General features: G+C 43.0%; 1 protein-coding gene across 1 annotated transcript in view; it reads right to left on the bottom strand.

Moving 5' to 3' along the window:
- Nucleotides 1–12,059, bottom strand: part of LOC134617131 (metabotropic glycine receptor-like) — an 82,352-nt gene extending 70,293 nt beyond the window's left edge. The window contains exons 1-2 of the mRNA XM_063462324.1: nt 10,757–12,059; nt 4,010–4,115 (exon numbers count right to left, since the gene is read on the bottom strand). Of these exons, the coding sequence (XP_063318394.1) occupies nt 4,010–4,115; nt 10,757–11,613 (963 nt within the window). The 5' untranslated portion in view covers nt 11,614–12,059. The remainder of the gene's footprint in view (nt 1–4,009; nt 4,116–10,756) is intronic.
- Nucleotides 12,060–13,071: the final 1,012 nt, after the last annotated feature.

The raw sequence follows: 13,071 nt of genomic DNA, 5'->3' as shown, positions 1-13,071 counted from the left end.
GGGGAATTCAAAATGCCACTGAGCATTTCTACATTAAAGATACATTAAAAGAAATATCTACAAAATGCTATAGAGGCATGCTAAAATGCTAAGCTTATAGCGTGCAGATTAAATATTAGTTTATCTCTGAATATGCAGATAAAAGTGGGCAAGAGTCAAGATTTGTTGTACCAGATACACTATATTGCCAAAAGTATTCACACGCCTGCCTTCACACGCATATGAGTGACATCCGATTTTTAATCCATAGCGTGTGTGGCTATAACACCTGAAACTGTTCTGGGAAGGCACGAGGTTTAGGAGTGTGTTTATGGGAATGTTTGACTATTCTTCCAGAAGTACATTTGAGGTCAGACACTGATCAGGACTCTGTGCAGGCCAGTCATGATCTTCTACACAAAACCTGCTCATCCATGTCTTTATGGACCTTGGAATGTGCACTGGTGCGCAGCCATGTTGGAAAAGGAAGGGCCTATCCCCAAACTGTTCCTACAAAGCTGGGAACATGAAATTGTCCAAAATGTCTTAGTTTGAAGCATTAAGAGTTCCTTTGACTAGAACTAAGGGGTGAGCCCAGCTCCTAAAAATCAACCCCACACCATAAGCCCCACTCCACCAAGCTTTATACTTGGCACAACGCAGTCAGACCGTACCTTTCTCCTGGCAACCGCCACACTGCACTTGTCCATCAGATTGCCAGAGAAGCATAACCACTGCTCTAGGGTCCAGTGGTGGAGTGCTTTACATCACTGCATCCAACATTTGCATTGTGCTTGATGATGTAAAACTTGGATGTGGCTGCTTGGCCATGGAAACCTATTCCATGAAGCTCTCTACACACTGTTTTTGAGCTAAACTGAAGCCCGCGTGAAGTCTGGAGGTCTGTCGCGATTGACTCTACAGAAAGTTGGCAACCTCTATGTGTGTTAGCATTCCTAGCCACCGCTCTGTGATTTTTCCATGGGCTGCCACTTCACGGCTGAGTTGCTGTTGTTTCCAATCAGCTTTACTTTGTTATAACAACACTAACAGTTCACTGTGGAATATTTAGTAGTGAGGATATTTCACGACTGGACTTGGTGCACAGGTTGCATCCTATCACTGTACCGAGCTGGAATTCACTGAGCTCCCGAGAGCGACCCATTCTTTCACAAATGCTTGTAGAAGCAGTCTGCATGTCTAGGTGCTGGATTTTATACACCTGTGGCCATGGAAGTGATTGAATGCATGAATTCAGTGATTTGGATGGCTGAGTGAATACTTGTGACAATATAGTGTAATTTATGCTAGACTCATTGGCTCCACACTGCCCTCCTTTTTAAAGTTCTCAGAGAGCAATCAGCTGTAGCGTGTCTAAATAAATCCTATAAGAAAAGCCTGTTCCAATTGTGGATTTCATTACTCTACGAAATCATCCGTGGACAAGATTGATGATATTGTTTCTTGGTCAATATTTGCTCTCTCTATGAAAACATTTGTAATATAAAGTTTTAATTCTGTGCTGTTTGCCAGTGTCTTAATTTCTGCTCTCTAAGCTCCTCAGTACATTTCAAACAACAAGAGAAAAACAGCACTGCGGATTCAAGATGGCACTGAATCACTGGCTGCCGCTTGGCCAAAAATATAGTGTGTGAAGGAAATTAATCATAGAAGCTGTGAGCTCTTCGATGGCCGTCTCAAACTGTCCCTCCATGACGTTTTAAGTCCAACTGTATTGACAGCATTTTGAAAGCAAATGTTCTGAGCAAAAAAGTAAAAGCTTACAAGTGTGCAATGGCACTGTGACTTATTTTAACACACACAAAAGCCGCATGTGCACATATAAACAGGGCACACACCTAGCGTAATTCAAAGCATTTTGATGACAGTGATCAGACTCGGACAGCTTAGCCTTGCTATCCTTGGCAATTAAAAGGCTGCCAAACCTAAAGTCACAGCCACAAAACAGAACAGAAGATTCTATCAGCAACAACACTGAGATTTCACTAGGCAACATACAGGAGACACTAGTTTATATAAAAGTGTAGAAGAATGCAAACATAGAGATCTGTCTCATCTGTATATCCCCCCCACCTACCCGCTCTAATGCTCCATGACAGACTGGTGATGAGTTGGGGGAGAAGCGCACGCAAACAAAGAGCATGGTCAATAATTCATCTCATCTTGCTGCAATCCATTACACTGCATTTATTATACATCATATGGGCAGCAACATGCCATGCACGCCCGAGCAGTCACTCTCCCATGCTGGAGTCAGACAGGCTCCCTGCAAAACATCACGCGTTGGCACCGACACAAGCGAGGTGGCAATTACAGAGGCGGGCCCGTGCACGCCGCACCCGGACGCTCAGACAGACACAAATACAGAACTACCTCATCGTTCTCTGTCTCTCTGACGCTTCAGAAAGAGACAAATGTGATGAATGTCTGCCGCCGGTTCCGTCACACCGGTCACACAGATGAGAATGCTTTAGTGTGGAGAAGGCACACACATCGCAGACAGTCCTGCAGGACTCTTAAGTCAGTAGGCGACAAACTACTTTGTAAATTAATGAGTTTTGTTCCACTTATCCCCTTATCTTGCTTCTACCATGAGGTTCATTTTTGTTTGTTTGTTTATTGCTTCATGGCTACTAGAAAAGGTACTGGCCAGTGGTACCCCTCAGCCTCCTAGTAGATACACCTATGGTATCAATTTCAAAATCCTAGATGACTTCCTTGTCAAGTTATCCCATTCAAGGTTTTAAGAAAACATGACCTCTGAACCATGACCTTAAAGCTGAGATCTCTCAGATTTGGACTTGTCTGAGATTTTTAGCAGATGCACCTGTGGTAACAGTGTGAAAGTCCTGCATCCCTTTGTTGTCAAGTTATTACACTGACAACTTGGGTGTCCATATTGCCCGCCTGCCAACTATCCACCCACCTGACAGGGTGACAACAATACACCATCAGCCTGTTACTGCAGAAAGGTGAAAAGGGATGTGCATCAAAGACAGTGTTTTTGCAAGTGCTGTGCTCAAAATGTTCGAGATCAATTAGGAACATGGTAGTGTGTAAAATTAGCCTTATTGTTGTACGACGGCCATGAGAATGGTTGTGAGCAAATTTCTGCAAAACCAAGTATCATTCCCTTCAGCCTTATCTACACCTTCTGGGTGGTGCGAACCTAAGCTGGAGAACAGGGAGCATAATACCAGAGATGTTATAGAGAAATCAAAGAGAGGTACAACGTTACAGAGGCTGCTCTTTTAACATAGTCTTTAATGAATAGGAGTGAATGGAAAAAGAGACTTTATTTTATTGACGTTTTTTTACTAATGTACTGTAGCATCAATTGCACATTCAAAGTGAAATGAAAGAACCATTCATCTCCACACAGAGCAATCTTAGAGATTTTGCTGCTGCCTGCTTATTGTATGGTCAGCTCGTCAATACACCCTTCCTCTGCATCACTCTGATGTTGTTTGTTTGTGCCTCATGGTGAATAATGGAATGATGTCAGTACTTATACTTATGGAGAGGTATTAAACTGCAGTTAAAAACTTTTTTTAAAATATATAAATAGAAATATAGTATGCATGTCGTGTCCGAGAAAGGTTTCAAAGGAGGGCCAGCACAGAGCAGCATAAAACATCCATTCTGTACCACTCCTCACAGACAGTTTCACACATTTACAGTAACTGTGGCTGAGTGAATGGAGAACATTACTCTTTGGGTTTTGGTCAGTTATCTGATGCTCATATTGAAGGCACATGATCAAAGGCAACCTGCGTTGAGAGGAAAGGCAGCGAAGGCTCTGTGAAACAGCTCATTCGAGCCTTTAAGTAATCCTTCAAAGGTCCATTTATAACTCAACTGTTGCATTCAAATTCAATGCGAGGGCTTAGAGAAACAAATAGATTTTGCTAGAATTAACAAATAGGTGAATGTAACTCCAAAATGAATTGCTTTCTTTGGTAATACACTAGAATGACAAAATGCATAAGAGAAGTAGCAGCAGACCCACCTCCATGCTCGTGAGATTACAGCGGTGGGTCCCGCCGAACCAGCCACTGTTGGAGCACTGGTCAATGTCCACATCCTGCAGGTTCACGTCCACGCGGACAACGCCCCTGTCAGAGAGAAGGAAGCGGGGAAAGAGTCAGGACAAGAGTGCAGAAGAAAAGAGGGGAAGAGGGAGGTAGAAATATTGAGAAGAGTAAATAAAAGAAACAAATGAAATTGAAGAATCAAATGTGTTCAGCAGAAATGGAAGAAAAGTGAAACAGAACAGGAGGGAAGATGAGAACAAGCAGAAAGGAGGCGAGCGGAGTAAACAGATGCAGGTGAGGTCAGAATGAAAGGGAAGAAAATTAAAAACAGGAAGGAAGAGCAATGCTCAGGGGAAGCGAGGTTAAAGGTTCAACAAGCAGGAGAAGGGAGGTGTAGCCGAACGGGAGGAATATGAATAAATTGAAAGGGAGAAGAATTAAGAGTGATGGAGGTAAGTAATGAAGAAGAAGAGAGAGAGAGACAGAGGTAAGGAAAAAGAAAAAGAAGCAGGGTCAGGTTCATAATGTGCCACTTTTCTTTCCAGACACTGAGAAATTAATAACTAATGCTTTTAGTGTCAAGACTGCATTGCCTGTTGCCTCCAATTTGAGAACGCTAGCTTTCATATTTTCTGAATTTGGTTTCTTTGTTCTTGTTGCGCGTTGAACACTTTCACAGATTTGTGTGGACCTTTTGGGTTGCTGGGAATCCTGTGCAGGATGCTGACTGTGAAGGTTGCCCCGATATGCCTCGCTGCAGTTTAGCTAGAATCTGGTTGTCAGGCCATTTCGCCTTGACTGATGGGCCTCATCATGTGCCTCATCAGCTCTGCTCACTACAAATACTGTATCCTGCCGCTTTATTTTCTGCTTGTTGAGCCGCGGACAAGTCAAAGACAAACAACTTTTGTTCCAGAAGATCATGGCTTCTCTTTTCTGTCAACAAATGCAACGCGATGACTAATGCGACGAGTCAGCTGAAGCACGTTTGTGGCTAATAAGCGCATAAATCTGAATCGCAAAGTTGCCATGACAACATACTGATGTTTAGGAAGTTAACTAAGAATCATTAACACTAAACACAGTAGTTTAGGCTAATGGAAATATCAGCAGTTTTCTCATTTTGAGAACATTTTTCACCTGATGGTAACTCAAAATTAAAAATTAGAGGTCACCCAAGCTGCTATACACAGCTTCTAGTTCCACGACAGCTGAGTGCTATAGTTTTTAAGCACATTTGTTGGACGGCTTTCAGCGGTGGATTATTGCACATTTGGTGCTCTAGTGAGCTTTGAGGAAGCAGGCTGGTATGTTATGAATAAAAGTAAACTACAATCTGATCCCATGCTTCCCTGTGCAAATGCCAGTGTAAAGTTTTTAAAGGCAGTATTTATGTGGGGTGTGTTCTCTGCTCCCGGGCCGTGTTCACTATCAGATTCTGAGGATTTTCACACCAAAGGTGAGAAATACTCTTGTTTTCTTGCTGCGCCTGAGACCCGAACAAGTTCAATACACGGAGACTGCTGGCCTGTGCAGCAGTGAGCCACTACAGATTCAGACTGTGGAGTGAAGAAGGTTAAATAAACTGGTGAGGGATGTGACTGAAATACAGCACAGCCCGAGACTTCAGCTGGTTCACTTCAGCTAAGTCAGTGTAGCCCACAGTGAATAGATATCTTTGTTTATGACTCTCTATCTCCCTTTTATCATGCACACTTATAAATAATGCCTGGTTTTCTTTTATTAAGCCTTTTATTAAACCTCGCTGTCAATTCCTCCACTCCTTTGTGGTGAAGTGGTGCCTGACACCTGTTACCCCCCTCCCCCATCTGCCTGGTGGGAAGTGGAACAAACAACCGCAGAGAGAGGCTTTGGCTACCACCTCTACTCGAGTACACAAGAAAGAAAAAGAAGCAAATTTGTTTACGCCTGTATGTATTTGTGTGCACTCGAGTCCTTTACGCAGGTCAAGGCTTGGTGGAACGCAGAAGTAAAAACTGAGAGATGTGAAAAAGCTTGGACGTGTGCAAGTTAACATGAGGCACAAATTTCTTAGAGTGAAAGAAACATCAGGACAAGCACTGCATGGGGGTACAATTTGATCATTTCTGCTACAACATAACAAATGATTTTGAAGACAAATGTACGCCTATGCCTGAGTACCACTAAAAGAGTGATTCTTTACATTTACACAGCATAGATGGTCCTTTATTTCTCTGGGATGATTTATTCTTCCTCCTCTCACTAGCAATCCATCAAAACCATTTAGCCACCCATTAAGGCTTCATGATAACCATCAGTCACTTCCAAGCTATTTACAAAGTGCTGCTCTATACTGCTTAAATTCTGATTTCATAAATCCAGCTTCTTCACAGCGACCCTTCCAATGAAATGATTTCAGATTAGGCTTAGGTGAGCAATAGATGGATAAGCTGCTCTCAGGTCCTGTGTCAGGTCTTTGCCGAATTTTTTCGTGTTTCTTGAGGAGATGACTTACAGATTCTGTCTGCTGTAGACAGTTTTTTTAGGCCTGCCACGTCTTCTTTTCTCCTCCACTTGTCCGGTTTCCTCGATTTTTTTTTTCCGCACACAATGTGGAGATATACCAATTTTCCAGCTGATAGTGCTGCAGGAATCATCATTTTGGTGCAAAAGGTATGATTTTATGTCCATCAAAATGTGTTATCTTTGCCATTTTCTGTAGATTCAGGTAAAGAAGCTGGAAAAAATTTATGTGTTTGTCATAGTCAGTGGAAGCAGACTGTGTGGAGTGTGAATAGTGGACCCAAACGCAGACACAATGGAACATGGAACGTAACTTGATTTAACAAAAGGTGAGCTGTTTAATAAGGCTGATGAAAAGGTACAAACAAAGGGCAAGGTAAACTGATGCAAAACAAAACATTAACCTAAACTGAGTAAACTGAAATAGAACATGAAAAACCCTGACATGAATACATGAATGCATGAAACCTGGAAGCATGGCGTGAAACAACAGACGACCTGACAATGAAACATGACAGCAGACCATGAAACACAGGGGAACACAGCTTATACACATGAACATGACGCCACAGGGGAAGCAAAACACACTGAACATGGAACACATGACTTTCAAAATAAAACAGGAAACATAATGGGATACAGACATGAAACACAAAAAGGGTGAGGGAGACATAAACACAAGGGGGAATCTGATAAACAATGAACTATAACTGGGCAACCTAGGCAAAACAGAAAGAGCTTAAGATAACTAAATGAACTTAAACATAAACCATAAACCATCATAATACACTGAAACTCAAAGCGCCGAGTTAAAAGACCCAGGATCGTGACAGTGTTGCAACAGGCTACAGGTAAGAAAGTGCCTAAAGACAAAATTTAAAATAGGTGCTTTGCTAAGTTGTCTGCTGTGTGTGGTTCATTCCTTGAGTTAGGTGCCTTTTTCTATGCTTGAATGAATTTTTGCTTGAAAAAGTGGTCAGGTACGAGGGCTGAAAAAGCAGCTAATGTCCAGAGAAAAACAAAAAGACCTTCAAAAGCATGAAGAGCTACGCTCAAGGCCACTTTTAAAACTTACAAGAAAATCTGGCTCATTGGAAGCAAAATATAAACAAAGGAAGGGCGTCACAAGACTTTTGCACAGTACTGCAAGATAGAGACGGTGGTTATGCAATGACATTATCTGTGCTGTTGTGTTGATGACAAATAGCAAAAGTGAAAATTTAGAGAAAGTCTTTATTTTTGTTTTTCTGACAGATTTGCACATGATCATTTATATCTATGTTAGCTACAATTCAGTGCCGCTCTTTTCTGAAGCGAAACAACTTCGGGTATGGTTTCTATAAAAGAAAGAAAAACATGAAATGAAATCTTATAGTATTTCCTTATAATGACACAATATCTTTTTTACCATCCTATATAAAAGTGCTGGAGGTGAGGCTGCTGGATTCTTGTCGGGATTGAATTATTTTATTCTGGTTTTGATTTACACATGTCAAACTTTTGCTTCTTCCACTGCCTTGTGAAAGGCAGAGCTGGAGCCTAGTCTGAAAGACAGACAAAAATCATTGGACAGAGCCTCTCCTCTTCCCCTCATTACCTCACAAATTTACATCAGACTCAAATAAGAAGAAGAAGAAAGAGCAACAAGGTTTCTTTGACACAGAAAGTAGAAGACATGGAGGCTCTGGCTTATCATCTCCACTACCTTATGCGTTTCTGTCCAGAGCCAACAAACTTTCTATTTTTAGAAATGTCATCGCAGGAGTGAGATGAGTCGAAGAAACAGCATAGCACAACTCGCATTACAGAAAGTAGAGGGAGGAGAAAAACATCATGAATCTGGTTGTGTACTTGCAGCCAATATTTATCCTCAGTTACAGACTGTATTTCTCTGAGATACACACTCAGGTTTTAAACACCCACTTTATTATTTTCCCTCTTAACTTGACATTTCCCTTGGCTCCCTTTGCTGACTCCACAGTCAATTTTGACAAATGCCAAACTATATTACTAAAAGTACGGCAGTTATTTCTTGATCTTGGAAACTGGAAAGCTCTGGGGGTAAAGACACTAAGTGGACCCTGAGTTTTGACTTTTTCAAAATCGCTATTTCTGAGGTCTTGACTAATTTTAATCCTTACCTTTACATCAACAGGTCAAACCCCCCCTAACAGTGCATACCTCATAGAGTTTCCATCTCTATTCATTACAGAGTTTCTCTAGAATCCAGCATCCCCTCTATATTCATATGAAACATCACAAATGGGATTCAGTGCATGACTTAAAGTATCTGACTTGCCTTCTTCTAAATGTCACAAATCACAGTGACTTGTAAAATGTCACAATCATTTAAACTCACTCAAAACCCTCTTGGCTGGGCTGGAATAGGCAATTGATTTAATTATGAATTCATTCACTGAACTGATTTAATCACACTTAACATTTTCCAGACGCCTTAGGCGACTGACACAAGCGCATCTCCCATCTTTCTCAACTAGTTAAACATCCTCATCATGACAAGTTGATGGTTTAAAACGGGCAATATCCCGGACATGACTCGAATCCTTTTTTTGGAGATGAACAAGCCAACGCAGGCAGACTGAGTCATTACAGCAAGCTGAAGCTACCCTATAAGACAGATGCTTAACTTTCAAGCAGCTCTAACAAACATCTCTGGAAATTTGAGGTAATCTGAAAGTGTGGACCATGCTGATGCTGATAGAAATTCATTGTGTAATAAGAATCAGCCATCTTCAGATCCTGCACAGAGATGATTGCTGTACAATTCTCTAAAAAGCCCAAAGAAGCCCTCATCACATCGTAACACTCTAAGCATTACTGTCCCTGGAGCAGGTAGTGATGCAGCATTTTGCTCAGGGACACATCACCAGGGTGGATGCATGCCAGGGTGAGGCCCGAATCACAAACACAACACTGCTGCCTATAAACCACGAGCACTGTGCATCACAGTGTCATTCCAATTTAATTAGTCTTGCTTATTATGTAGTGACAGTGTAGGGATATTTTACATGTGTAGGTGGATCTGTGTCTGTGCATTTACACTTGTGGATCTTTATATTAATGATGACAGAGGTTTCATGTGATGATGTCAGCAGATATAACACTAATGCCTGTGAACCAAAAGCTCAGGCTTCCGGTTGACTGAACACATTTTCGGGGAGTTTTTCTCCCTACTCTTCACCTTGCATGACATCAGTCCAAGACGATGTCCTTAACACGGGCATCTCAGGGACAAAGATCTTGCTAAGTTACAGCAACCATCCACCTGGTTTTCAAACCTTCTGTTCATGAGGGAAAACCTATCAGAAGAAAGGAAGCAGATGAACTAAAGGGCTTCACCAAAGCCCAGAACAGGATAAATAAGGATTATTTTGAACTGTGAATCATGGAAAGCTAGAGTGCAAGAATAAAAATGCAAAGCTAGAGTTAGCACAAAAGCTAAGTAAGTAAATAAGAGTAAGAGTTGGATGTGTGTGTGTTTACCTCAAGTTTACCCTTGTTGTAAATTTTCTTTTTTTTCCTCTCTTAAAAAATATTTATCATCTTTCAACTTTATTTTTATTTTTTTCTCCCATGTTATCTCACATTAGCGACACTTAGTGTGTGAGTGATACATTGACTTATGCACCGCAACTTAGACTGATGTAAGGGTGAAGTGCACCTGGACCTCTGAGTGGTTTCATCTTGTAGTAGAGATTTCATTGTTTATTCATGGTTTCATTGATCTTCTCAGGACACTCTTGGACCGCAGCCTTGAAATACGAGAGCTTTAGGTGTTTTGATGCACCTAAGTGTTACCCACAAACACGCACGCGTGCACACTTCTATAGATATCCTCACTTACGAGCACTGCATAAAGCCTGCAGAATTCATTAGAGTGCTGGCTGCAGCAGGGATGCGTGCCTGTGCCTTGACAGGTGAATGAAATGTCTAGGTAGATCTGTCAAGGTTCTTTTTAACTGTCTGCTTCTATTACAGCAGTAGGTGGATCCATATTTATATGAAGTCTCACAGAGGATTATTGTCAATTAAATGCTGTTAAAGCATTTCCATAGCTGACACTGATTATCTGATTAACTTTAATTATTTCTAAGATATAAAGAAATAAATACTTTAACATGTGTGAGCTGTAATAGAACATTAAAACAATTTTTTCTACATTTTAAGGACAAAAAAGTGGCACTTCTCAGTCTCACCTGAACTCTGGCGCTGAGTTGCTCTTAAGTCCATAGAAGCCTGCAGACAGGGTGAGCAGCCAATAGGGCACAAACGTTCCGTGTTCACACTCCAGGTATGGCGCAGACCACTTAATTTGGTTTTTGTCAAGGAGATAAGCGCCACTCTTGGAGCCCGATGCCTCCGTGATTCTTCTGTGCATGTGTGGTCTCCTGCCGTCCCTGAACTCATTAAACCAGTCAGTCTCCGGACTCCTGCCCTTGAGGTGACGGTGCGCAGAGCCGGACAGGTCCTGTAGTACCACTTCATTCTCGGTTCTCGTCGCCTGGAGGAAAACGTGGGGCCCTGGCGTCAGCGCATCCGTGTGCAAGGTCACCACTGCCCTGTGGATTTTAGGATCCCCTTCGAGGATGCTTTGAACCAGCGCGTGGTACCAGTGGATGTCCCTCCGCAGGGTTTGCTCCCGGGACCTGTTGGCTTGCAGGATCATATTCAGGAAGTTTGTGGCGTGCGCCACAGTGTCCAGAATGCTGTGGAGGGAATAGTGGGAGGCGACGTGGAGGCCGCCTCGCAGGCTGCTCAGCTCGTACCTCCGCGAACAGTTGACCTGTCTAAGCGCCGATGAGTCCCCGGTGTGCAAGAAAGCGGTCACCACCCTGGGCAGGTCCTCCTCGATTTTGTGCGCCACCACCGTGCGCTCGGTGGCTGGTACTGGGTAATAGGTCGGATGGTGGGCTGGCTCCCTGTTGATGTTTTGGGTGCTGAAGACTGGTGGGCTCTTATCGTCGCGGTCATTGTCAGACCACTCCACATAACCGTAGTTTGAACCCCAAACGAGCCCTGTTTGCAGGAGCAGCGGGACGACTAGGAGAGCCATGATTCGTTGTCACAGGCACAGAGCAGACACCGCGTGGACTTGGCAAAGTGTGGCGAGCATCACCAAAGCCACTCTATATCTTCTGCCGCTTCAGGAGATCAGAAACACTTTCAAACACACGCCCGAGAATGTCCTGGATTTCATACCTACGACCAAGCATAAAACGGCAAACGATTTCCTCTTGTCATCTTTGCATCTTTCAGAGAGAGCACACTTTTCCTCTCTTCTGTTAAAAAAACACGCAGTGTGATCTAAACAGCTGCACAGACACGAACCAGCCTCCTAACTCATGAGAAAACCACACGGACTCCTCACCAGCCCGCAATCCAGGGGAGTGCTCGGGTTCTCCTTCTGTTTTTACTCCCGCTCGGAGAAATCCATGTGAGAGGAGAAGAATGACAAGGGAGAGAGCAAATTGTACTCGAAGTTCCGTCCCTCCCAATAAAACCCTAATAGGCCACCTCGAGAGTCGCCCACCGGCGTGTGTGCTGGTTTCTCATTGCCGGTCTGTCTGAGGTGGGCGGAGCGTGGGAACGACGAGAGCTGTCCGGTGCTGAAAGTAGCGCCCGTAGGAAGAAAAGCGAGGGAGGCTGTGGTGATGAAGAGGAGCCCTGAGTAATGAAGACGGAGGAGCAACCTGGCAACTAGATTTACTTTGTAAATGAAAAAAAGAAAGAAAAACGACTGCGTGAGTGTGTGAGTGAGTGAGAGAAAGAGGGGCGGGGGGGGCTCACATATAGTTTAAACTGTGATTAATTATATATAGACAAAATGTCCAAAACTGTGCATAAAGCAGAACATTACACACATTACAGCCACAATTTTTTCTCAAGGGTTACATTTCTAATCATCAACCCAAGCAGCACCATGTATATTAGCCAGGTGTGTTCTAATATACTATGTGTGCGGCTGGGAATCGCAGATCCACGCTTTCTTGGGTCCGAGTCACGTAAATTTCGTCAAGAGAGGGCAAACGACACGGTGTGTCTGCAGATGTCCAGATGCCTTCCGATTTTTTACTTTTTTTCGAGCGTTAGGGGCACTGAGACATTACAGTATAGCCTAATGCACTAATTTCAAATCCTTCAGGGGGACTTGAAAGAACTATAATAGGACCGAGTGCGCATCTGTGCGCGTCCAAGCGCGCATAATCCGGGCCTCACTCACGATTCTGTCACGGTACATTACCCACAATGACAGTGGTACCACCACACAGTGATTCTGCCATGCGATACATTGCAAGACAATTTGTAACTGAAGGAGACTTTAGCATGGCTACCCGTTAAAACAGAGGGGAAAGTCTGGGATGATCTGCTTATCCGCTGGATTGTTGTGTCGGTTTTTGTGTGTTACTGTTTTTGTTATTACGGATAAATAATGTAGCAGTGCAATCATTTGCCCCTATGGTTTGGTCCCTCCCTTACGAGTTCTCCTTCATCAACTTATTTAACTCCCGCA

The sequence above is a fragment of the Pelmatolapia mariae genome, linkage group LG18, assembly GCF_036321145.2.
Source record: "Pelmatolapia mariae isolate MD_Pm_ZW linkage group LG18, Pm_UMD_F_2, whole genome shotgun sequence".
In the NCBI taxonomy this organism is placed as follows: domain Eukaryota; kingdom Metazoa; phylum Chordata; class Actinopteri; order Cichliformes; family Cichlidae; genus Pelmatolapia; species Pelmatolapia mariae.
Note: the sequence above shows the minus strand (reverse complement) of the source record. Positions and strands in the feature narration are given on the sequence as shown.